Here is a 24839-nt window from a genome sequence, read left to right as displayed (position 1 = left end):
TCTTTCTTTCCTGCGGCCGCCTGGAATTGGGGCCTGGGCGCTCAGGCACTGAGGCTATCCTGTTTTGGGAAATTCGATCCCCGGTAAACGCGTGATGCGTGTCGCCAATTAAACTACTTCTTTCATCCGCATCTCGATCCCTTACAACTAAGTTTGAAAAGCTCCCTTGTTCTGAGGCTGAAATCATCAGTCTGAGATGGTGTCTATCATAGCCCATTCATCGCAGGTGTCAGGGACCTTTTTGCGGGCCGCGTAGACGCCATCATGTCGAGCTGGGTGGCGTTGAATATTGAGCCTGACGAGGCAATTGAAGAAGAGGTTGATGATACGAAGGAGATACAGATTGAAGAAGCTTTGAAGCTCTATCAAAACGCCCTCAAGCTACACTCGCAGGGTCCACAGTTTTATGCCCAAGCTGCGGAGGCCTACGAAGCTCTCCTTAATTCGGACATCTTCAAATATCCCGAATCGATTTCCGACTTTAAAAGATCTGCTCTGCAAGACTCCGAGGCACATCTTGATGATGATGTCGCAGTAATCGGCGCAGCAGAGACATTTGCTGAATTTAATGTCAATGATTCCACGTCTAGCACTCTGTTACAGACGATCTATTTGTCCTATAAGAACCATGGGCAATTTACGCTTGATTCTCTGCAAGCTTTTCTGCAGGAGAACCCCAGAACTTCTGACAAAGCACAGGAGATTCTGTCCGAAGTGAACAAGCGTACGCACGCCGCTTTAGCTTCTTTTGCCGAAGCTTTGGAACGCGACGACACCGATCTTAATCTTTGGAGACGGAGCGCAAGGCTATCTAGCGCTCTGCACAGCTACAGACTAGCTCGATACTGCTTGGAAAGCGTTCTCGCGGATGACGAAAATCGCTTAGAAGTTCGAACAGATCAGCTAGGCTTGGATGAGACTTTTGCCCAAGGCCAGCTTCGGGAGACCCTTCAGGCGCTCGACGACAATCTATCCGTCTCTCAGGTTCCATTGAAGAAACCAAAAAAGGCTCTGCTCAAGTTCCTCGAACGTCAAAAGGATCCCTATCCTTATCTTCCCGCCCTCCCCAGTCATGTGAGGGATGAGGACCCTTCCAAAAATCCGTTGGCCCTTCGTGCGTCCTGTTATCAATTGACCCCTGCGTCCCATACATGGGCTGCTGTCGGCGACTCCATCCTTCAGGCTCTAATTGACATGGAGCTTGATGCGTCAAAATTTGGTCCTGGAACCTCAATTAGCTTTTCGATGCCGGATTCCACGGCGGATCTCCAATCTTCGACCGCTGGAGAAGTCGCACATCAGGATCAGTCTTCCCGTGTGGAGAATGGCGAGTCTGCCCATCACATACCAGAAGAGGACGTCGATATAGCAGACAGTACTGAAAGTGCAGCACCTAAGACACTCAAAAAGTATCAGGATGCCGGCTCGATTCCAGAACACGCTGATGATCAATCATCCATAGACCAGCGAGCTGAAAAGCAGCTTATGGAATCTCTTGAGAATCAATCAGCGCGGCAAAATGATGGTGCCACTGTGCAGGACGTCCCAAATGTTGATGAAGTCGAGCCTAACCCATCAAGTGCTGGTCGGAAGAGGTCGTCTGCGTCCGCTGCGAATGAGGACTATCAGGCCGAACCTGTTAGGACGAAGAGCAGAAGAACCCGTCTACGAGACTCAATCGCAGAAACTTCGCTTCAATCTGATGAGGTTTCTTTCGACCAGAATAAATATTACGAGGATCGCTTGCAAACTTACGTTGAAGCCGATGAGTGGATGTTTGACACGGTCGGGCCCCTACTGTCCAAGCTTGGAGTTGACAAGCTGGAGAGTCTTGATGAACTGCGGAGACAAGCTGCAGCCAACTGTTCGAAATCCTCCGTGGAGAAATCAAGCAATCAGCCCACGTCAGCGGTACATGTGCTGTATCGGGATCTAGACAGTATCGTCAAAACCTGGGACGAAGCAAAATCCCAAGCAATGCTGCAAGATGATACTTCATCGACCTTCCAGGACATGAAAGCCATGGACAACTCTGGCTTGGCCATCTTCCTGGAGCATTCGAGGAAATCTGCTCGCAAACCCGGACTTAAGCCCAGCTTCACGGACGACAAAGTTCTGAGCAAATTCCTGAAGGGTGTCAACGACGAATGGCTCCACCTTCATGAAGTAGGCTTTGCCTGGCTCAAACTCCTTCTAATGCCGGTGTATGGGAAGTCGCCTGTGCGGAAGAACTCGCGCTCCAAAAAATGGCCAGTTATGGAGTCAGCATACGTAGCCTTTCAGTGGCCAGACATGCTCAAAGAAAAGGTGGTCCAAATATTGGTACGAGACGACGAGTACATCTTCAGAAAAATGCTTGAACAGGCCGAGCAAACTGAACTTCAAATACTCAACCATACGCCCCAAACGCCATTCAAGTATACTCGTGATCATTTCGCTTACTTGGAGATGGCCCAAACAGTATTCGAAATTCATCTCGACGTTTATGCATCCATTAACAATCCCCACAGTGAGGTCGACCAGGATACAAGACTTGTGCAGCGGGATCGTCTGATGAGATGGAGCATGCTTGCAAGAACAGCTTTAAGTCACTATCTGGATCATGGCCCATCAAAAAAGGATAGCCAAAACAGCATTATTCTTCGCCATATATGGGCGTCGACTTTTCATTCCAATATGGAGCCAGACGTTCATCGTGAGCACATACTGCTATGTCTTCAAGAGTTGAAAGAAATTTTACATCGCCTGAGTATTCCAGAGATCCATCTTATGAACAACGCGATGATGCCTGAGTTGTCAGCGGATGCGATCGACCAGGAGATCTCAAGATTGAACTCCATGGACTTTTTCATGAAGATTTTCACCCCTGGTTCGGAGGATCCTGTCGAACTCATCGAAACGATTGAGCCGATTATAGAGCCTTCATCAGTTGAAATTCCCGAGGAGAGCGAATCAAATGACCAGTCACTTTCACAGTCCATGGTACAGCTTAAGGAGATGCGCTCATTCTTGGACCGAGGAGATGCTATGCTAAAACTGTTCTTGTGGCAAAGACTTAGGGATGCCTATCAGGCGATCGACTATCCCCCTAAGGTAGTCTCATGCTACCTTCGCAGCGTTGAGACGATAATTCAAGAACTTCTTGGCGCTTCGTATCTCGAAGAAAGTAACGAGCACCGAGAAATAGCTCTGATTCGATGGCTCAAATCTCTTGACCGCATTCTAATGAAGCTGGTGACACTGGCCCTTCAGCAATCTGACAAAGCGTACGAGTGTCTTGATATGGAACATCTGAGATCTTCTATGTCAGCCCTGACCACCTTGACAAATCTTCTACACAGCTTTGCTCTTTACGAAGACTCCGTCCGTGTCGGGCAAACACCCTCGTCCTCCGTGCGCGGTTCGTTGTCTAAATCTCTGGGAAATTTCACGGAGAAGTTAAGGGAGATGGAGGTTCGCTGTTGGATCTTACAATACACGCTTCTTAAAGAAGCAATTACCCAGAACGGGGATCTTTTCGAGTCTCCTCTCGAGGACCGTATTCTCTTCCTACGCTCTGTGCACAATGCTCTTGGCGTTCGTAAGATGTGCAAACGGTCCAACAAGCAGTTCCTCAAGTTGATGAAGGCTGAATTCTTCAGCTTGGAGTCGAAGGAAGACTACGAGTCTGAGATCTGCCAGATTCTTTGGGATCTTTACGGCATCAATTTGTCTCCCTCCGGGATTTTCTTGTTTGAGCATGAGTGTCCGCCGGAAAAGCTGGATCGTTCAACGGCTATCAAGATGATTGATTTTGTCTTGAAATTGGCGAAACGCATGAGTATCAAAGACTTGTCAAAATCCGAGCTGAAATCCACAATTGAGAAGATACAGCAAGCCATTGGAACAACAAAATCGTCACCACCTCTCACATATAACAAGCGTATTCTGTCGGCTTACCTGAAGTCGCCAATCAATCCGACTGAAATCTTCCGCGCAGTTCGAGGTGTTGCGGATCTCCCGCTGATCCCAGTACCTACCGAGAGCGCAGTCATTGCCCAAAATGGATGGTATTTCCTGTTGGGCCATGCAGCCCTGACCAAGTTCCGCTCTCAAAAGCGCCTGAATCCGGTGCCGACTACTGATCTTGATGAAGCCATCACCTTCTTCAGACAAGATCTAGACCATGCTACTGGAAGATGGGAGTCTTGGTACAGGCTTGCTCAGACCTATGACTCAAAGTTGGAAGAAGATATCACTTGGTCTGCGGACAAGATCAACAACAATCGAACTGAGCTGGTGACTTGGCAACGGAACGCCATCCACTGCTATGCAATGGCGGTCGCGACAGCAATCAGGAACGCTGAGCCGACTCCTGAAACCCGAGCGACTTTGTCTGAGCTCTACACTGATTTTGGTATTCGGCTCTATTCTTCTTCCCGCGAACCCCTTTCTATGGCGGCCTTCAGTCTTGCAGATTTTACCCGTCATTACAGTAACGAAGAAAGCCAGCGAATGTACCAAGGGAAACCCTTCAAGGAGATGAGGTTGTACTCCGTGTGGAACTTGGCAAGATACCTTCTTAAGCGCGCAACCATTGACAAACCCAAGAGTTGGATGTAAGTACTCGTCGGCTGTTCCTGAGCCAAACCCAATTCTCACATTGAAGCAGGAATCACTACATGTTGAGCAAGTGTCTCTGGAAGATGTTCAGTTGTGACGATTCTGTGAGAGGAAATGCTCAGCGGATCAATGTCGATGATCTTTTGGATTCGCTACTTGATGCCATCGATACACTTCCCCAACGCAAGGATTCACGCTCAGATCCTATTTTTGAACCCCATTACAAACTGGTCTCAATCGTCCATAAGCTAGTTGATCGAGGCACACTCACGGTATGTGGTCGTTGCCTTTCTCGGGACGTGTAATCATATTGACCATCTGTTCAGCCAGCCGAAGGAAGCCAGACTCTCATGGCCACCCCCTTGGCTCGTAAAGTCCAACCTCCCGAAGACAAGGCCGGATGGAAACCATATATTCTGGAGGTACTCCGGCGCTTGAAGCATGCGGATAAATCGAATTGGCATCATCGCATGGCTGTTCGGGCTGCACACGTCACATACGATGACACCAGGGACGCTGTCTCAGCAGCAGCAGCCAAAAATGAACTTACGCAGCAGATATTCACCAAGACTATGACTATTCAGGTCTGGAGGCCCGAGTTCGAGCGTCCTGGGAGACATTTCGTGTATACTACCCGATATGTATACTTCTTCGTTAGTCTGCTTGATCAACTCAATGACCGAGCCAATCTGGATCAGCTATTGCGTCGCGTGAGAAAGAAGCAAGGCGACTTCATCAACCACGCCAAGCTATGGGAGGATGTCTGCCTTACCTACGCAAAGGTCATTCGAAGAGCAGGCAGCATCAACGAGGGACACGAGGAGAATATATTCAAACCAATCGGATGGGAAGAATTCGTCGCCAACACAGCCCGCCTGGAGAATCTTCCCCAGCTAGCACCGGGCAGCCAAGTTCTACTGGAACTGCTTCGCGACGCTATCGAACTGAAAAAGCTTAACAACAACCTCATGAAAGTCTCTTTGCTCGAAGACCTCATCGCCGATCTATACTCCCGCCTCTACGAGATCAACATGCCCCAAGTCCTCGAGCAAGCCAACGAGGAAAACAAAGAGAAAATGAAAGTCGACCACCTCCTCATGGCCAGCGACGGAGCGGCAGATACCCCCACCCCTCCGAACTCGGCCCCTGCCTCGGAAGCGCCCGCCCCTCGAGGCCGCACCAAGGGCATCGCCCGAAGGGACGTGCAAAAGCGAGCCGAAACGATCGTCAACCGCAAACTCACCCCGCGCGCGCCGGCCGCAAAGGCATCTGTGCCTGCGGAATCCGAGCCACCCGCTACATCTGAGCCTGCCGCGCCTTCTGGGAATCAGCCCAGCAAGACCAGTTTCGAAATGGGTCAGCAGAGCGATATCCCGCAGAGCATTCAAGATAGCGCCGACGATGAGAGCGAGCTCAGCGAGATTGATGACGAGAAGTTGTCGAAGCTCGCGGCGGAGCGCAAGCTACTCTTCCCTAATCTACGGGATCGGATTTCGCCAGATCCTGATTCGGAGATGTCTGTGCCTGCCAGCATTGATGGTGACGCGGCAGATGAGGTTGGGGATGGCGATGCTGACCTGGGTGAAGCCGAAGGGGGAGGCGAGACCACGGTAGAAGAAGGTGAAGGCGAAGATGGAGAAGAGGGTGATGAAGCAGATCTTGAGCGTGATGAAAATGATGGCGACGAAGAAAGCCTAGAAGAAGGCGAAGGTAACGGGGAAGAGACAGAAAATGCGCAAGATATGGAAGACGAGGCAGAAGAACCTGAGGTCATCGAGGGTGATCCGACAAAGGAGAATGCTTCCGAGCCTGAGCCTATGGAGACATGAGCACAGTGTCAGCGCCAGCAACATCGCTTACCTTGCTCCAACTGTTATATGCAAGTGGCCTGTTTTTTCTTGTTGTATGACGTGAAGGGTGTTTGGGCGCATTGAACGAGTGAATGGCAAGTGGCGTCCGGGATTATGTATGAAGCCATGTATATTAGGCGAGCATTAATAACTGATGATGGTATCTCAACTATTCCAGCGATCAATCAACGCCCAAAACTCCTTTCCTATCATCGACCCAAGGTATTCCGCCCCAAAGACAAACTCGAACGAAGACAGAAGTTCGAAACCTGGTTGAAACTAGATATCTTCCTCAGGGGCAAAATCCCACTTGCGTGTTGCCATCTTTCTGTGCTTCTTGCCGGGGGATGAGCTTCCGGAAGCGGCAGGAGAGAACATGCTGTCAGCTAATTTCAGCTGGTCCATACGACGGAGTGCGCTCTCGATGTCACTTTCACGACCAAGGTGATTGGATCCATGCGAAGGCTCCAATACGTTCTTAGATTTCGGCTTCTTGGTGGGTGAGCGGCCCATGAGTTCACGTTCGAGGGCAGCAATCCTGCTTCGCAGCTGATCATTCTCCAGTTCCAGTTCTTCTACTCGCTGATCGGTAGCTGAGCCGGGGTCCTCATAAACTGAGTGATAGATGTTAGCTGAGTTTGAGGCAACGTGGCCGTGGGCGACGTCCTTACCTTGGAATCCACGAGACAACAATTCAATCTTCTTATCAAGATGTTCATCATTGCGGCCAATCTGAGTGTGTCAGCCGCAGTCAAATGCCAGCCCAAAGATTGAGTACGTACCTGTTCGTCAAACGCAGTCTGCCACCTCTTCCTCTCCTCTTCCATTCGCTCGTCCATGTCGGCCCAGCATTCCTCACGCACCTCCTGTTCAATGAGCAGGCACTTCTCCTCAATTGACTTGAGTCTCATCTCCAGGTCGGCTCTCATGATCTCCTCTTCTGCAAGTCGCACGGCCAAGGTCTCATTTTCAGAAGTTAGTCGCGCAATCTCGGCAACTGCCTTTTCAAGCTCTTCGCTCAAGGCTAGGTTGGGCGAGTTGCGCCCGCTGGCGGCTCCTTTGCAGGAGCCCAGCGTGCTGGACAGGATAGACTCGGTGAGAGATGGCACTCGGGGAACGGTTACTTCGCGAGCTAAGGCGGAATAACGTAGGATCTGCGATGTCGCATTATAATCACCCAATGGATCAGCTGTAACGATCATGATCGCTTTCTGCGGGTGGCGGTTGAAACCAGGCAGCTGATTTGAGGACGGAAAGGAGTTCGAAAACAGCAACTCTGTCAGCTTGCACTGCCTGAAAGGTACCAGAGCGGTCTATTACGGGTCAGCGAGGAAAGAGACATCATCGGCATGATGAAACGCACCTTCCCTTCTTGGATTTCACTCTGCATCTGTAAACATTGTCCCAGATACATGAGACTCTCATTGATTTTACCGGCTTCGGCCAGGGTAGATCCCGCCGTCTTTGCAGTTCTCGCCCGCTCGGAACCTACAATCGTCAGAAGTGAAATGACAACCGGTTTCTCAGTGACTTACCAGCAAGATCTGCAACAGTGAGCGTGTTGCCAATCCAAGTCTCTTCTCCTGTTCTCTTATTTCTCATCCTCCTCTTAACTTCAAGGCAGAAGAATCCGTGGCTCCGGGAACTAACACTGTTAGCACTGGTCCCTGTCACTCTACGCTCAGTCATCCCGACTTCGAGAACTGCCAGGGCCTCTTCGTATGTGCTACAAGCAATCTTGCGGAGCCCAGCCACGACCTTTCTGTCAGGGGATCCTTCGGTCGACTTGTACAGAAGGGGTCTGCGACGGTCTTTCTGGGCGTTTGCTCCTTGGCGCGACATGGCACTTCCTTGACCGGGTACGACGGCAGGCGATAGTAGATCGAAGATTCGATCGTTGTACACCTCATACATTGAAACGAGGACGATGTATTCGGAGTTGTGGTTTAGTTCGACGGTCAAGTGGCTAACATCCGGCAAACGAGGCAGAACGCTGGGCTTTTGAGGCATATTGCGACGAGGAAAGATGAGGGCAGGAGTCGGTTCCTGAAGTATGTGAGAAGATTGTTTAGCATGATCGAATGGGCTCCTGTCTGTGGCGGTGAATGAAGGTGCTTTGGGGGAACCTAGGATAATCCGGCTGATTCTCTCCTTGAAGAGCGCCGTTGGACCAGTACGGTAGGTGCGGCGCGGACCAGGGGAAACAGCTCCTTTGAGGGGGGATTGAGGGGTTGAGGGGCCAGTAGAGGGTTTGGGTGCGCGTCCGGGAATTGATGGACGTAATGCTTGGATTCCTTGCAACGGGCTCAGAGGAATGGGGTACCGTACCGTCATTGGTGTCTCGGCCCTAGAGGAGCTCATGGGGGTTTGTGCTCGAGAGTTTCTTCCACGATCGCCACTCCAATCGCCATATACCGCTTCGAGGAATGTCTGCGCAGTGAACAACTGGGCTTCCGAGGCATCTGATGCGGCTACTGAGGACAGGAGGACAGGGCTAATGGAGTTGTCCGGTGGTTTGATTGTTGATTCCAGGGACCGGAAGATAACGTCGAAGCTCATTTGTGTAAGACCTCTCTGTGTCTTTGAGCCGAGAATAGTGTGACTCTGTCCGCAAAAGCCGTTAGTATCTTTCTTTCCAGTCAATCACATACAGTCTTTATCGTCTTTATCGTCTTTATCGTCCGCACCTTTCCACTCCCTGTCACGCCCAGTGTGGCAACCAACCCATCTCTACCTTCAAGCAGTACGCCTCTGACCAACGATTCCAGCCCAGTATCCTCAAAGACAGTCAGTTGGGAAGCCGACTCGTCGAAAACCTTGGTGAAGCCGAATTTCTCGACCGCACGCTTCCTGGCATCATTTGGTGGCTGTAGTATAATATGTGTTGGAATAGGAGCCGATGGCGCTCCATCGCTCTCAGCATTGTTGTTCTCCTCTGGGGACTCAATCACGAGACAACGTTCAGCATAAGGATCCTGGTGCTGCGAAACGGGAGGGCGAAGTCGCAGATAAACCTGGAAAAGGGAGGCTTGTGAAGGTCTTGATGTCGTACTCATGATGGCGATACCTGTAGGTGTTGGTCGGATGCCTTCAAGTGAGATGAGGTCGAGAACCAAAGCAAAAGCCAAAAGAGTGACGATTTCATGGCAGCGGCTCTGGATGGTTTCCACAGTTGAAAGGGACGATATTATTCTTTCCTCATCGGGTTAGGATTTGGTTGTCCAGACAACATATCCTAAAATGGAAGTCGCTCGTAGATGCCATCTTCTTCAGGCTGCCACGTTGACATGCATCTCTGTCTGGTCGCAGCAGTACCTAAATACCTAACATTCCCAAGTGTCCCTCCAGTTCATCGATCCGTCAGAGCAATTAAGACCATGAAGGTCAGTCTGTCCACTGCTTACAGCCTTACTTCCCCGGTTCGCGAATCGAGATGTCTTTGACCCTTCAGCCTTCCTAGGCTGGCTGGCCGTTGGGTTCGAGGCTTGGCTTTACAATCCTCAGCCCCGCTCGTACTCGCCTAACTTCGAATCAGCATCGAGCTTGGTTGAAGCACCATCGGAACATTGGATCAAGAAGCAGCCCAAGCATGAGACTATCCCAAATTGGCTGCTCGTATTCTACGCCATGGTCATTCGTTCTTGGCAGCTAGTGCTTCTACTCCTGGGATCTGTCTTATACGAGAAAATGGTTATAAGCCACAAATCAGGGCATCGGGCAAGACTGCGCCTCGACCCAGCTGAACCAGAAACGTCATTTCTGTCTAAATGCTGTAGCTTATTTGCCTTTATCGGATAAGCTGCTACACCTGTTTGGGCACCTCGTTTTCGCCAAAGTGCCCTGGGCTGCGATGATATAAATGCGAGATCATGAGGGCTGCGCATATATAAAGGGCCCCTATGGTCCATATCGCAGGTTCAATATCCTAGACGACATCGTGATAATCCAAGGCTGCTGCAAGTCAAGTTATCAAATTTCCCTTACTGCTGCCTTCTACCAAATCCTATCGGAAAAGAGTGCCTCCTGATACAGCATCATCATGCTAGAAGCGAGATCACCATACCGTAAGTCCAGTTCGACCCCTCGTCAATATGGCCACCACCATCTCTTAACATTATGTAGAAGAAGGAAGCTACTGGTATTATGCACCAAATAAAGGTGCTCCTATTGCCTTCGCATTGCTTTTTGCTGCGTCCGGTCTCACGCATATCTACCAGTGTTGGTATGACATAGCTGCCTCCAAGATGAAATGACAAGCACTGATTTCTGGGCCACAGCAAATACAAATCGTGGAAGGTGACAGGCTTGCTGCCATGGTCCGCTACACTCTTCACAGCAGGGTTCATAATGCGGACGATTGGCGCTTTCGGTCAATGGGACGATTTAGGCATATTCATCGCGAGTAATGTTCTCTTGCTGGTGGGACCGTAAGCTTCCCTTTCATTGTTCATTGTTCTCGCTCGCGATGTCTGACTTTTTATAGTCCTGTCTACGAAGGAGCCAACTTCTTCACCCTGGGCCGCCTTCTTTACTATGTCCCCTACCACTCGCCAATTCATCCCGGCCGAGTATTTTCAACATTTGTTGCCTTGGGTATCGCGATCGAGGTGATTACAGCGAATGGGGCTTCTCTGGTGGCCAATACAGACAATAGTATCAGCAAGCAGAATACTGGCAAAGCGCTACTCAAAGCTGCACTAATTTTGCAGATTGCCTTGATGGTGGGATTTGTCGCCCTTGCAGGCAAATTCTACCTCAATTGTCGCCGTGGAGGTGTCTTGAGCAACAAGGTCAAACGTCCCTTGTATGTTCTATTATGCAGCTGTACACTTATCACGGTGCGAACCATCTACCGAACGGTCGAGTACTTCACCGCTGCGAGCCTCAACATTCACAACGTCTCAGATTTGAGTCCCATTCTGAAAGACGAATGGTTCTTCTGGGTTTTTGAGACAGCCGTCATGTTCACAAATTCCACTTTACTCAATGTCTTGCATCCCATGCAATGGCTCCCACGCTCGAACAAGATCTATCTCGCAAAGGACGGTGTCACAGAGATTGAAGGCCCGGGATTCGAAGACGGTCGACCATTCCTACAGACCCTCATTGATCCTTTTGACGTGGTCGGCCTCATCGCAAATAAAGGAAGGAAGGAGAAGTACTGGGACGCTCTCGATGCGAACGAGAAAAGGCCATCCCCTGCTCAAGTGTGAGGCTTTCACTCTCTCTTCTCTTTGCCTCTTTTACCCATTCTTTTCATCTCTCTTTTGTAATTATTTGTTCTTTTTGTGTAGTACGTTGCACATTTGTTCATTATATTTTTATGTCTCAAGGTCAGCTGTTTGTCTAGACTATATATTGGGTGGAGTATACCTCTCTATAGATCGCATGCTTTCACAATTTATTCCAAGAATCTTACTATTCGCAAGTTGAAGTATCAGAGCATCATCGAATTTCAATTTAGATAAAAGGGAAATAATATACCGACTAATTTGTTTCAACTAATGGGGATGGAATATTAATCAACCTGAAAGAAGCTGAGCTGAAGGACTGTTTATCGATAACGGTGTTCGATCTCCCGCAAAGCCAAGGTAGCTTCGAACCACATGGCCTTTAGCTCAGACAAACATTCACCGGTTTCGCTTCTCCCTTTGCAATACCAGCGGAGCAACTGTTAACGGTTGGTTGCCAGTAACCTATTGGTCTTGACGATAGTACCTGCGCTCTCACGAACATTTAATCTTATTACTGATATCCCGTGGCATTTAACACTGAGCTACCTAGCTTTGCCCTCCGCAGCATCTCCGAAACCTCTGCCAAGCTCACCCTTCCCTCACCATATACAACCGTCACGATGTTGTCTTTCCTATCGTCAAATCTGTCTAGCACGCGTCAATCTCTGGCGCAAGTCCTCAATTTTGCGCTGGTCCTATCCACAGCGTTCATGCTGTGGAAGGGCCTCTCCGTGTTCACGTCAGTACCAGCCTCGGAAGGACAGGTTTCAATAGACTAACCTTGAGTTCGAATATCTACAGAGCGAGCTCGTCACCCATCGTCGTCGTGCTCTCCGGATCCATGGAGCCAGCCTTCCAGAGAGGCGACCTGTTATTCTTGTGGAACCGCAGCCCGCGGGCAGAGCTAGGTGAAATCGTGGTCTACAACGTCCGAGGCAAGGATATCCCGATCGTGCATCGCGTCGTTAGAACGTTCCCTCAAATCGAAGGCAAAGCGAAGAAAGTCAAGGAGGTTACAGAGTGCGTTTTGTATTCTGCTTCGATCTGCTGCGAACAATTACTGACCAGGCGGATCTGTCATAGGGCCTCCTCCGTTCCTCCCAACATGCTTCTCACCAAGGGAGACAACAACATTGCCGATGATACTGAGTTGTATGCGAAAAACCAGGACTTTCTACATCGTGAGGAGGATATTGTTGGCAGCGTGCGGGGGTATATGCCCATGGTGGGATATGTGACTATTATGCTCAGTGAGCATCCGTGGCTCAAGACGGTCCTCCTTGGTATTATGGGTCTGATGGTCATACTGCAAAGGGAACAATAGTTTATGTTGGAGGTCTTTGAATAAATTGGAGTCTACTTTACTAAGGTGATTTTGGCTGAACTGGACTGCAGCTGGCATTCTGTGTTGATTCCTCCAATCCGAAAGTATGCGGCCGAACACTACACTGCCGTCATTTTGTAACGTGTCCCGTGCTGGGATTATTGTAAGAACAGCCAGTGATTAGACCATCTACTTCAATTGCATCTGTAGCTCGCAGCATAAACTGCTGTTGTTTCTCACCTGGCAAGCAATTCAATCAGGCACCGGTTCCTCAATAAAAGCATAAACAGAAGAATTACACTGGCAAAGTTGGAAATGATCCACCGCCTACTCTCCGGAACTGACTGTCGTCACTCAGGTCAAAGAACGCCAATGCTAAAATCCACCCCGCTTACCCGTCACGGCCCCGCCTTGTGAGCTAGTTGGGGGCTCAGGAGCTGTTACGCTGCACGCATATCACGGGCAGCATCTTCCTGGGTACTCATCGTTGCTATCTACAATAGGACGGGATCCTTACGCCACCTTTATAGCACTCTATTGTGTCTCCATCAAACCCAGGAACATCTCCACCGACCGTCCCAGTCTTGTGAAGAGTCGCGAACATGGGTAGCCAGAAGCGCATAGCTAAGGTAGGTCACTGGGATCAAGTCGCCTCGAATTCTCTAGTGTTCTACTTGCTTGCTAACGAGGTTAATGTGCTGCAGGAGCTTGCCGAGCTGATAGACAGTCCTCCCGCCGGCATCACCGTCGAGCTGGCGGATGAGTCGAACCTGTACGAATGGAAAGTCTACATGGAGGGGCCAGAAGGCTCGCCGTACCACGTAGGTTACTACGCGATGAATGTCGCTTCTGATCAAGATGCAGCGCTAACTGACCACGAAACCACAGAAAGGCAAATTCCAAGTCAAGCTCGTCCTTCCCACCGAGTATCCCTTCAAACCGCCGACAGTGTCGTTCGCGACGAAGATCTACCATCCGAATGTCACCAATGACGACAAGGGGAGTATGTGTCTAGGCATGCTACGGCCCGACGAATGGAAACCCAGCTCGCGGATCTCGGCTGTGCTGGAGTTCGCACGGCAGTTGCTCAAAGAGCCCATGCCGGACGATGCGGTTGAAGGACGGATCGCGGAGCAGTATAAGAATGATCCCAAACGGTACGAGGAGATTGCCCGGGAGTGGACGAGGAAGTATGCATCGGAGTAAAGGGCGTGGTTGGAAGGAGTGATGGCTGGTGCGCAGTCGTTGCGCGAGAACCAGGGACGCGGAAGAATCTTAGCGTCCTCCTGCATGCGAAAGTTTAAAGACTGGGTGTCTGTCCTATTGCCTGCGTGCCTCAGCACCCTGGTATCTCGACTGCGCTTGTCTTCTTACTGGCATTTTACGGTCGGGCTCGGTGGACGATGGACCCTTGGCGACCTTTCACTTTGCACTTATCTACCATCTTTCTCGGTCTGGGAGAGCACCCGGCGCGCGCTCAGACTATCCCTGCGTCGAAGGCCGGCGCTGCTACGTTTCGCATAAGCGTGTGAAGAGGATGAGTCATATTCTTTAGATACTTCAGCGCTAGAGAATACAGAAGTCAGTCATAGATGACCATGCAGGAAAAGCGCCTAATTTATGCATGCAGTCTCTGCGTAGCTTAAACCAGAGCCAGGACCAATTCCGACCAACATATTATCTCCAACACAGATGATACATTGGATACATTGTTGACAGAACACATGACTCAGTTGGCAGTATCGCCGTTTCGACTCCTCTATAAAAGAAACAAGTGATGCATTTCAAGGGGGTAGGTATAGAGGGCTTGAGCCTCTTACTTGGTCTCTAGATAGTTTCAACCCATCTGGCCAATACTCCGTAATGATGCATTGACAATGTGCTACAACCTACAGCCTACGGAGTACAGCTACAGCCTCCAGGGATAACCGGAACTGTTCAACGGGAGTAGCCGTAACCCGACGCAAGGTACATCACATTTGACGCCCGGAATTGAATTGGTCATAAGGCAACCGGATCAATTTCCACCGAGTGCCTACGTACTCCGTATTCGAGAGATGATCAAATCAAAAATAATGACTCCTTCCCTCCGACTTGGGTCGGTGGTAGATACGGAATAGGACATGGAAAAGACCCTTGGGTGGAGCACACCCATTCTACGGAGTCCCTTAGCGGACGATGAAACGCGAGGGAACGAATGAAGGGTTCTAGACTAGACTAGGCGATTTCCAAGACAAACCTCAGTGCCACACATTTAATCAAATAAAACAAGATACCGGAGGCGTCACGCGCAGTTCATCGTCATCACATCGTTTACTTTTACCCACGGTCTGTGGTTTGGGACATGTCGAGACTCGCTTCGAGTACTCTGTACTTGGTGAACGTAGAATAGAATGAGACGGGTAGGAAAGGTACTTTTGAAGGCCTCCTAGGTATGCTGTATGCATCCATGGATGTGATACCTCTAATCCAGTGTTAGTACTGCTGCAGAGCGCAGACGGAACGGAACGAAGGTCGAACCCATGGTTGGGAACTCCGTTGTTGTTGGTTGATTTAATCTGCAGAGTGCAGACTGCAGCAATACATGACTGGACCTGTTCGTGTAGCGTGATAGGTAGACCAGAGTCGAACCATAGCATGGAGTAGAAAGATGCCTGTCATGTCACCTGCATATGAGCTACTAATTGGATGCTGGATCTGTCATACTGCTGAACGACAGGGGTGAGGGGTAAAATATTGCATATGAATGGCTTTATTGATATAACTCGGACAACCCCTGCAGCCTTAGTACCTTAGCATAGGTACCTGTATCTATCCATCAATCTCTCCTTTGAATGATGAATAACTTCTGGTCCGGAGTACATTGGGCATTCGATAAAAACGTAGATAGAGTTCCCTGTATCTTTAGACTAATTTACGGCGCTTCCAACTTCCAAGGCCAAGACAAGGACGGAGTCTTGCCCGACCGACTGCCATCTGTTGATATCATCCGATCATCATCTCTTGTTAATTCGAAACAGCTCGGAAACCTTCATACTTCGTTACTCGGAAATGAAGATGCAAATCTAAACGAGGCTTACTGTCTTTTCCCTCCAACATTTTCTTAATTTCTTGCAGTGTCTGGTGGAGTAAGAGAAAACCGATTGATACAGCGCTAGACCCAAATGAGGCAGTTTTGGCCTCATTTTTCCCCTTTTCCGCATCATCTCAAAATTTATAAATCATAACACCAATACGGAGTACTAGTCGACTACCCACCTTACGAATGGGCTATGAACCTATGAGTACGTACCTTAGACTAAGTGTCACTAAGAAAAGCACAGGATCTCGTTTCTTTCGTCCCTTTCCAGCTTTCTTCTCGACCCCGATTCTCCATCCACAATACGGGATCCTTTTTCTTCCTGTCCTCTCCTGGAGATTGAGTCTTCAATTGAACCTCTGGTAGGGTCCTGTGACTTTTGCTTGTCCAATGGACTGATATCATCTGGCGTGGGTGCTGGGGCCTCTTCGATCCTCTCGTCTCTTGTTCCAATATTTTGACGCTCATTTGCTTGTCCCGTTCCGCCGTTATCGTTAGCTCGGGCTATACGACCTCTCAACGGAATACCAGACCACGTATCTGCGATCCTTTCGCTGGCTCTTCAAACTCTCGTTATTCTTAATTACGACTCTCTTTCCTCCTCTCCCCGAGACCCTCATATTCGTGTGACTGTCTGACCGTGGTATTGCACCCCGTTCGTCATCCATTGTGTTATCGACAAATGTCCAGCGGGAACTGGGTTCTATCTCGTGGCCATGGTCACAGAAAATGGAGAAGTTCAGTGGTCCTCCCGGCAAGGCGAACGTGAGACAGCCAGGAGTCGCAAAGTACCACCTCATCTGCGCCTCGATCCTCTAAGAATCCATCCTCCCGATCCTCGACCTTCCACTGCCGGCGCATCTCGATCTCCCTCCCCCCTCTTACCGCCGGCGCCGCATCCTCCCCGAAAAGCATCTGCATATCCTCATCCTGATGACCCTTTTCTCCGTGGCGCCTCTTCTCAAGTCAGGGGACCTGATGAATACGCGCTGAGAAAACCAACCTACCGCACTCCGACCTTCCCTCGTTCACCCTCCCCAAACTTTGCCCGACCAGAAGATGACTTTCAGCGTCCGTCTTACCGAAGAGGCCCTCCTCCTGGCCGACCAGGATTACGAATCTCGATGTCGACGTCGAGGATGTATAGCAGGCGCCCGCGGGGTCCGCCGCCTCGCGAACACTACCCCAATGAATCTCCGTCCCGAGGCCTTGCATTACCTCGGTATACGCCTAATGGATCTTCCGACGTCTATTCAGACGAAGCGCTCCGTTCCAGCGTCAATTCGGCAATGACGTCGCGATCAAGCATTGAGCAAGCCAGTGGAACTGAACGCAGCAGTGTCTTGACGAAGAGCAGCTCCATAACTGACCTGTCGCCGGACACTCCGGATGGCCCGGACGAAAAGGATGGCGGGATGAGCGTTGAAGACGCAATTTCCATGTACTTGGATGGATTCAGCGATGTGACGGAGGAGCCAGCTTCACCGGGCTTTGGTGACGACAGCAAAATGCGACCTATCAGTCCATGCCCGCCGACGGAATTCACGTACGACGATGGACATAGCTCTGACGAGAACTCTCCTGACCTCCATCCTTCGAATGACCTGCCGCCGGTCCCACCGCTTCCCGAGTTGACTTCCGTAGAGAGAAAACTACAAGATGAGCAGTTTTTGAAAGAGACCAATGACGAAGAACCCCCAGCAGAGTCATCGAATCAGAAAGAGACCCAGGAAACCCAGGAAACCCCGGCCGTCAATCCGTCGGAGACAAAGGTCCTACTTTCAGGCGTTGTACCTCCTCCCCTTCTGCCGGGGACAGAGCATCGTGATCGGTATGGATTCCGCAAGAAAACGAACTATATCACCCTTGAACAGTACGAAGCTTGGAATGGCCCATATTCAGAGTTTGTGGCGAGCCGGAGACTCAAATGGGCTGAATTACTCAAGGAGAACGGGCTGCCGACGTCCGGACCCACAGTGTTCCCAGCCAAATCGTCCAAGATGAAGCGATTCGTCCGCAAGGGGATTCCATCTGAGTTTCGTGGGGCGGCCTGGTTCTGGTATGCTGGGGGCTTTGATCTCCTCAACCGGAACCCCGGACTGTATGACCGGCTCGTCAAGGAAGCCATGGATTCTCCCAACAACGACGATAAGGAGCACATCGAGCGCGATCTGCATCGGACATTCCCCGATAACCTTCACTTCAAACCCGAATTTGTCGACGAAGCTATGACCTCGGGCACTAGCTCTGGCAGCAGCAACCCGAAGTACAGCTCGGTCACTGTAGAGACTCAGATGATCCAGTCACTCCGTCGCGTTCTCTATGCATTTTCCCTTCATAATCCCAAGGTGGGCTACACGCAATCGCTCAACTTTATCACCGGCATGCTCCTGCTTTTTCTTCCGGAAGAAAAAGCGTTCTGGATGCTGCATATCGTGACGTCTGTGTATCTGCCGGGCACCCATGAGATTAGCCTCGAAGGTGCCAACATCGACCTCTGGATCCTCATGGTCTTACTGAAGGAGTCATTACCCCATATTTACAACAAGATCGCTGGTAATCCTGGCCGGTCGAAGACTCCGGCCCTGACGGTGGACTCTCGGCTTCCGGATATCACACTGGGCCTGACCAACTGGCTGATGTCGTTGTTCATTGGCAGCTTGCCTTTGGAGACGACGCTGCGTGTTTGGGATGTGTTCTTCTTTGAGGGTTCAAAAACGTTTTTTCGCGTATCCCTGGCTATATTCAAGGCCTGCGAGAAAGACATTCTTGCCGTATCCGACCCCATGGAAGTCTTCCAAGTCGTGCAGACGGTGCCGAAGAAACTGCTCGACGCCAACGCATTGCTGGAGGATTGTTTTGTACGGCGACACCGTGTCGGACAAGGTCGCATAGAGGAGTTGAGAGCCTCCCGACGGGCGGCTGTCCGACAGGAGAAACTGAGGCGTTCACTGGCCATCAGCAAGGGTCAGCTCCAGGCTGCCACGGACGAGTGGCCGACCACAAGGTCGCGGACGCCAATTCCTGGGTTGGAACGCAAAGTCGCAGATTCATGGCGTCATATGAGGCAACATGCCTTTAGATGATTCCACGGGCGACCCACGAGCTCGACTAATGATCGGACTCTATCTACACTATTAATGTTTATCATGTACAGCGAGGACATATGAATTCCGTTATGTAGCTAGTTTTGCCCTTTGGTATGGCCTTCTGATACCCGTCTTGTAAATTCCGCCTCATTGTACCTTAGTACATAGAACCGACCCCCTGAAGGCTGATTTCTACTCACCAGATGGTGACGCAGTCTAGGGCCAGTGAAAATGCCATTTATCTCTTTACACAGTCAAAATGCGATTCCATCCCAAACGTCTGTAGGGCTGCCTGAATAATGCCTCCAGATGCGGGCAGAGTAAGTAGATGACCGCTTGCATGGATTCTGCCGGTCAGTTGCCATTTAAACGAATCACATCCAGAACTCATACAGCTGATGCTGATCTATTCCTTCGCCTATTGGTAGGTAGAATTGCTCAATGTCGCTGGAATGATTGGATACCATCTGATCGGGCCCGCTTTCCTCTATCTTACCTTAGAAAGGCCGAATCTTGGGCCGATCGGCGATCCTCTTCATGAAGCCTTACCCCACTAATACTATGCCCCAGGTGACAGACCCTAGATTCAACTTTCAAGCCAACAGCAAAGGTGGGGTGGTACAGATGAGATCAGATTGACAAGGATAAGAATAGCCTGCTTGCAGGGCTGAGAAAGATACCCAAAGTCTGGAAGTCCTTGCCGGCAATGAGGTGGTCTCCTGGGGCCCTGGAGGACATCACAGTCACAATCACACGTGTAGTGTGGCTGGCGCTGGGGTTTGCCACATCTCTGTTGGGTGAAGAGTAAGGCTCATTGGTCTTGAGGTAGTGTCTGCGTCGTACAGCGCAAGCTGTACTACCTCACTGTGCCCGCTGTGAGAGGTGTTTGGTTGTATTTCCGGGAGGGGTGGCTGAATTGCACTTTCTTCAAGGAATGTGATGTGGGGAGGGCGGGGGCGGATGTTGCTACCTGCTGCTCTAGATCAACTTAGTGAATTGCCTGGCCAGCAGGGATTCAAGCCAGCTGAGGTACTGTCAACCCTCCGAGACATTCTTTGGCGTTTTTCGCCTCCTTGCATAGATATACTGTTCCATTCCTCAAGCGCCAGCACAGCCATTGGCTAAGGTATATTTCGTCTCAGCCAGCTGTAACAATGGTGATTGGTTTCCATTGTAATATGTATGCGCGTGAATTGGTGATTGTACTACCTTACTTCAGCCCAGTCTTACCGGGCCTAAGTTGTCAACGTGTCTTGGAGAGTGAGGTAAGGTAACCATGATCATGCCACTTTTTATTTCTATTTGTAGATTTCTATTGGTTTTGGTCTAGACGGCAACCGCGGCCATGAGAACCTCCAATGCCGCATTTTTGCGGCTGATACATTGGGTCATGTAATTTCGGTCGGCGACGGACAAGCCTCTCAGCATTGGCTCATTGGCGTTGGAGTCGTGCCGGGAAGCCTCGCATTGCCCGCTTTCGTCCAGGAAGTCTACGGATCCATTCACAAGGTTTTGTAATGCATCGAGGGCTTGCCTCCCCTTGGAGAGGGTCATCTTGACGAGAACATTCCGGATAGCCTGACCCTCTTCCTTGGTGACTTTGTAGTCCCCCAGAGAGCAGGGGATCAGGCGCTGCTCTTCTTCCGGAGGCGACAGGCGACGGTTGTTCATGGTCAGTTGCTCGAATAATGTGAAGATTAGCTCGATCGCGGAAAGCGTGAGCAGAATTGATGAAACGGATTTGTCGCAGGCATCACAGACGATGAATTTCTCACACGTCTCGAGGGTTGATGTGATGGACTTCATCGCCAAGTCGAATCGATCGGACCTGTCACGACATGTGAGCTGATGTAGAGTGGATATGTTGACCGCTTGTGTTTGAACGCAGGCGCACGGATCCCCCGTCACATCTAGACGCGCATGAGGGGACGGGAACCCAAAGGATATCGGTGTGGTGGGGTCACTGAGTTGCCGCAAGTACGTCTCGCCTGTGAATGAGATGGGTGTCGTGAAAGCTTCAAGGCTCTCTGATGTGCTTTCCCTGGGAGTCTGTAGAATCGGGCCTAGGTCCATTGTCCACGTGTCCAAGTCATGCGGCGTTGGAAGGCATTCGTTCTCATGTTCGGTCGACTTGATGCATTGGTTGGCCGGCGTCGGCTGCACAGAAGATTGGAGAGGAATATGGCCCTGCTAGCATTAGAGCCAGTACATAATCGTGTGGCAGACGCAGCGACTCACCTGTTTCCAGCGGGTTGACTGGAAAAATGGACTTGGTAGTAGTGTCGCCGGATCTGAGAGATCGATGTTCAGATTCCCCAGCCCTCCGTTGGCATCCCGCAATTGACTTGTCAGCCATTCCATCCGTAGCTGATGCTCCTTCTCTAATGTCTTGCGGTTTTTGCTCCCTTTGGGCTTTCCTGCCCTGTTTTGATAACCGTAGCGACAATTCAAGCCCTTTGACGTGCAACGGAAGCATGGAGACCCCCCGGAGCACTTGACCTTGCACTGATGACACGAATCACAGGCAGAGCGCAGCTTTTTGTGATCGGAATTGCTCTGATGGGTTGTCGTAGGACTGGTCAAGTAAGGAAGTGTAGAAGTCATAATGGCGCCAAGAAATCTCAACCAAGGCGGTTGTTATCCGGCAAAGATGCTTAGCATCTTCAAGAAACGACAAAACGCTACCGGAAGGGGGTTCAAATAGGAGAGGCGGCGCGATGGGGCCAAAAAAGGCCACACTGCAGAAGTCAGAAACACGATGCTCTTACGATCGTCCCATTGCCCAAATCGCTGACAGACGGCGGAGTCCAATAGCGAACCAACAATAAATGCTGACACTTCGTTGGCGTCCAATCGCTACGATCAGCCTGGCAGGCTGGCAGCCTGGTACGCGAGTGCTAAAAATGACAGGGGATGGCAGTGAAGGAAGGGGAGGCTATTAATTTCCAAGTGCATGGCCATGATGACAGACACTAGGATTATGGTCAGCCTCCACCTACAGACGCTGATTAATCGAAGTAGAGTGGTTCCATGACTTACCACTTCTGGGTGAATGGGAGGGTATGATGGATAAGATGGATAAGATGGCGCGGTCGGCTCGTATTTAGTGAGAAATAAGCGTGCAGCCTGGAGAGTAGCCTAGCCAGAAGAATCTATTTCTGACACAAAGTTGGAATGTTGGGTAAGAGAGACAAAGTAACGGAAACAGGCCGATGGTCAGCGTCGCCTCGTAAAAAGGTCTGGAATCGCAATGGGTTTGAAGATGTGGAAGGCGTGCTTGGACGGGTTTGGAAGCATTGGAAGCATTGGAAGCATTGGGAAGCATTGGAGGCTTGGACTTACGGGCTTGGCTAGGTGGCCGCCTAGAGTAGTAGGCCCAGTAAGCCCAGTAAGCCCAGTGGCCCCTACACTATAGACGCCTCGGCCGAGCTCAGGCGTGCAGATCCTCGGCCGAACTAATCGGACTGCTTTAAGCTCGGCCGAACAAGCTAACTAATTAACGGATGCGGATCGAGCTGACGATGATCTTCCTTAACTTTGTTTTGTCTGCTAACTAGTTAACTACGGAGTAACTAATTATTATTATGATTACCTGTTCCGCACGAATCCTCCGCCCCGTTGCTTTCAGGCCGAACCTCTCTCTGTATATTCCCCCCTTCCCCGAGGACCGAGCTGATTCCGCCATAGCCTCCTTAAAAAGAACTTCCACACCATGGACTACTGTCTCCCTCATCATCCATGCATCCTACTCTCGTGTTTCTGCAACTTTGATCCTCTACGGTAATTGCTTCTCAACGCAAATACTCCCTCACAATGTCGCAAGAAGTGCCTAAGCACGAAGCTCCCTCGGCGATCAGCCCAATAGAAAACGAGGAGAAAGGCCTGGCCCCCAAACCCCTCGAGCGCGTGCCGCCCAATGGTGGTGCCAAGGCGTGGGCTTGCGTTGCAGGCTCGTTTTTGCTACAGTTTTGTTCATTCGGTTACGTCAATGCGTATGTCTCTATTCTCTTCTATTCTCTCTTCGTCTCGTTTCTCCGTACATTTGAGAACAACTAACTGACCTTTCGCGAACAGATGTGGGATCTTCCAATTGTACTACCAGGAGACCATGTTCAAGGACCAAACCTCGTCGGCCTTGGCGTGGATCACCACCCTACAGATCTTCCTGCTTTTCATGTTCGGTCCCGCTGTCGGCAAACTGATTGATGTCTACGGATGTCGCAGGACGCTCCCGCCATTCAGCGTCGGGGCTGTGTTTTCCGTGTGCATGCTGAGCTTGTGCACCAAGTACTGGCAGGTCATGCTGGCACAGGGAGTCGCCTTCGGTCTGGCTGCCGCTGGGCTATCTCTTCCCGCCATGGCAACGGCGACGCAGTGGTTCTCGACTAAGAAAGGGTTGGCAGTCGGCATTGTGTCCGCGGGTAGCAGTCTTGGTAAGAAATACGAACCTCTTCAACCAAACTCATAGATGGCTAATGACGGACGCAGGTGGAGTGATTTACCCATGCATGCTCCCTCGACTGATAGAACAGGTCGGCTTCGCGTCGGCTGTTCGTTGGACTGCACTCATGCAAGGCATCCTTTTGTTTATTGCCAACCTTCTCTGCTCGTCTCCTTACCCGCCGCTTGGTAGAGGAAGTAAAGGAACCTCCACAGAGAAGGATGCTACAGATCCTACTCCCCGCAGCAGTGGTCTTCGTGGGTTTAAGAGCTTGCCCTGGGGTTTCTTCGTTTTGGGTTGTTTCTTCACCATGTGGGGGCTTTTTGCGCCCCTGAATTACCTCCCAGAGATGGCTGCGCTTCATGGATATCAAGACTTTGCTCAGTACACCTTGGCTATTGCCAATGCAGGATCCCTGGTTGGCCGGATTGTGCCTGGCTGGATAAGTGACATCATCGGACAGTTCAACACCATGTGCATCGTGACCAGTCTATCCGGAGTCTTGGTGTTGGCCTTCTGGCTGCCACTGGAGTTCCATACGTCTCTGGCCGGTATTATTGTGTTTGCCTTGCTCTTCGGTTTTGTCAGCGGCGGCTTCGTGAGTCTTGGGCCCCCTTGTGTCGTCTCCCTTGCGGAAGATCGTGTGGATGAGATCGGAGTGAAGCTCGGCGGCTTCTGCTTGGCCATTGCGCTGGGAGCACTGACCGGCCTTCCAATCGAAGGGGCAATCAAAGACCGCGAAGGCAACAAATTCACGGGTTTGATGTGCTTTGCGGGAGCAACCATGATTCTCGGCGGAATATGCACGGCGACCGCTCGAGTGTTCAAGGGCGGGCCGCGACTCATGAAGAAAGTCTGATGGAAGGGCCTGGCCAGTTAATGATCGAAAGGGTCGCAATTTTGCTCCTTGTAATGTTAGAGTAGATAATAGCTTAATCGAATGAACCACTCTCTCAGCGGATTTCTATCTTGTAGGAACTACAATAGCTGAACCAACCCGGCTCCTCTTCTCTTGCAACCTCGGAACATTAGCCTGCCTGCTCTGGAAAGGGAAGCCGCATAATAGAATATTCTATGTTATCATAGTATATACAGCTTATAAAAGCCCTTCCCCACCATCCCATATAATCTACAGTGGTATACTTGTATATATAGTTTGAATTTAGAAATCTAGATACTTTGGATTATTAGTAATTATATTCAAGTTTGGACAATGCTAT

At 50.5% G+C, this 24839-nt stretch overlaps 8 protein-coding genes across 8 annotated transcripts, besides 3 other annotated features; 6 read left to right on the top strand and 2 right to left on the bottom strand.

The window, feature by feature from the left end:
• Window positions 1-264: 264 nt before the first annotated feature.
• hir3 (putative transcriptional corepressor of histone genes (Hir3)) lies at window positions 265-6431 on the top strand (the record flags this gene model as incomplete). Its single annotated transcript, XM_001263181.1, has 3 exons — window positions 265-4598; window positions 4652-4874; window positions 4929-6431. The coding sequence occupies 3 exons, from the start codon at window positions 265-267 to the stop codon at window positions 6429-6431; spliced, it is 6060 nt and encodes a 2019-aa protein (XP_001263182.1).
• A 300-nt stretch (window positions 6432-6731) lies between these two features.
• NFIA_064480 (kinesin family protein) lies at window positions 6732-9508 on the bottom strand (the record flags this gene model as incomplete). Its single annotated transcript, XM_001263180.1, has 5 exons — window positions 6732-7184; window positions 7235-7765; window positions 7816-7940; window positions 7988-9056; window positions 9104-9508. The coding sequence occupies 5 exons, from the start codon at window positions 9506-9508 to the stop codon at window positions 6732-6734; spliced, it is 2583 nt and encodes an 860-aa protein (XP_001263181.1).
• Window positions 9106-9134: a microsatellite.
• Window positions 9509-10491: 983 nt separating the features above from the next.
• On the top strand, window positions 10492-11665 carry NFIA_064470 (putative RTA1 domain protein; the record flags this gene model as incomplete). Its single annotated transcript, XM_001263179.1, has 4 exons — window positions 10492-10516; window positions 10575-10674; window positions 10730-10879; window positions 10936-11665. The coding sequence occupies 4 exons, from the start codon at window positions 10492-10494 to the stop codon at window positions 11663-11665; spliced, it is 1005 nt and encodes a 334-aa protein (XP_001263180.1).
• A 641-nt stretch (window positions 11666-12306) lies between these two features.
• On the top strand, window positions 12307-13010 carry sec11 (signal peptidase complex catalytic subunit SEC11; the record flags this gene model as incomplete). Its single annotated transcript, XM_001263178.1, has 3 exons — window positions 12307-12425; window positions 12488-12706; window positions 12770-13010. The coding sequence occupies 3 exons, from the start codon at window positions 12307-12309 to the stop codon at window positions 13008-13010; spliced, it is 579 nt and encodes a 192-aa protein (XP_001263179.1).
• A 602-nt stretch (window positions 13011-13612) lies between these two features.
• NFIA_064450 (putative ubiquitin conjugating enzyme (UbcB)) lies at window positions 13613-14216 on the top strand (the record flags this gene model as incomplete). The annotated part of the gene is made up of 2 exons (XM_001263177.1): window positions 13613-13831; window positions 13899-14216. The coding sequence occupies 2 exons, from the start codon at window positions 13613-13615 to the stop codon at window positions 14214-14216; spliced, it is 537 nt and encodes a 178-aa protein (XP_001263178.1).
• Window positions 14217-16805: 2589 nt separating this feature from the next.
• On the top strand, window positions 16806-19175 carry NFIA_064440 (putative GTPase activating protein (Gyp3); the record flags this gene model as incomplete). Its single annotated transcript, XM_001263176.1, has 1 exon — window positions 16806-19175. The coding sequence occupies one exon, from the start codon at window positions 16806-16808 to the stop codon at window positions 19173-19175; it is 2370 nt and encodes a 789-aa protein (XP_001263177.1).
• Window positions 19176-20504: 1329 nt separating this feature from the next.
• Window positions 20505-21782, bottom strand: hasA (Zn(II)2Cys6 domain-containing transcription factor hasA; the record flags this gene model as incomplete). The annotated part of the gene is made up of 2 exons (XM_001263175.1): window positions 20505-21365; window positions 21417-21782. The coding sequence occupies 2 exons, from the start codon at window positions 21780-21782 to the stop codon at window positions 20505-20507; spliced, it is 1227 nt and encodes a 408-aa protein (XP_001263176.1).
• Window positions 21783-22466: 684 nt separating this feature from the next.
• Window positions 22467-22507: a microsatellite.
• A 41-nt stretch (window positions 22508-22548) lies between these two features.
• Window positions 22549-22577: a microsatellite.
• Window positions 22578-22991: 414 nt separating this feature from the next.
• hasB (MFS-type transporter hasB) lies at window positions 22992-24478 on the top strand (the record flags this gene model as incomplete). The annotated part of the gene is made up of 3 exons (XM_001263174.1): window positions 22992-23170; window positions 23253-23611; window positions 23667-24478. 3 exons carry the CDS (start codon window positions 22992-22994, stop codon window positions 24476-24478), a joined length of 1350 nt encoding a protein of 449 aa, XP_001263175.1.
• Between the last annotated feature and the right edge of the window lie 361 nt (window positions 24479-24839).

Source organism: Aspergillus fischeri, genomic scaffold (assembly GCF_000149645.3).
Source record: "Aspergillus fischeri NRRL 181 1099437636252 genomic scaffold, whole genome shotgun sequence".
In the NCBI taxonomy this organism is placed as follows: domain Eukaryota; kingdom Fungi; phylum Ascomycota; class Eurotiomycetes; order Eurotiales; family Aspergillaceae; genus Aspergillus; species Aspergillus fischeri.
The sequence above is the reverse complement of the archived record's forward strand: the minus strand, read 5'-3'. Positions and strand labels throughout refer to the sequence as shown.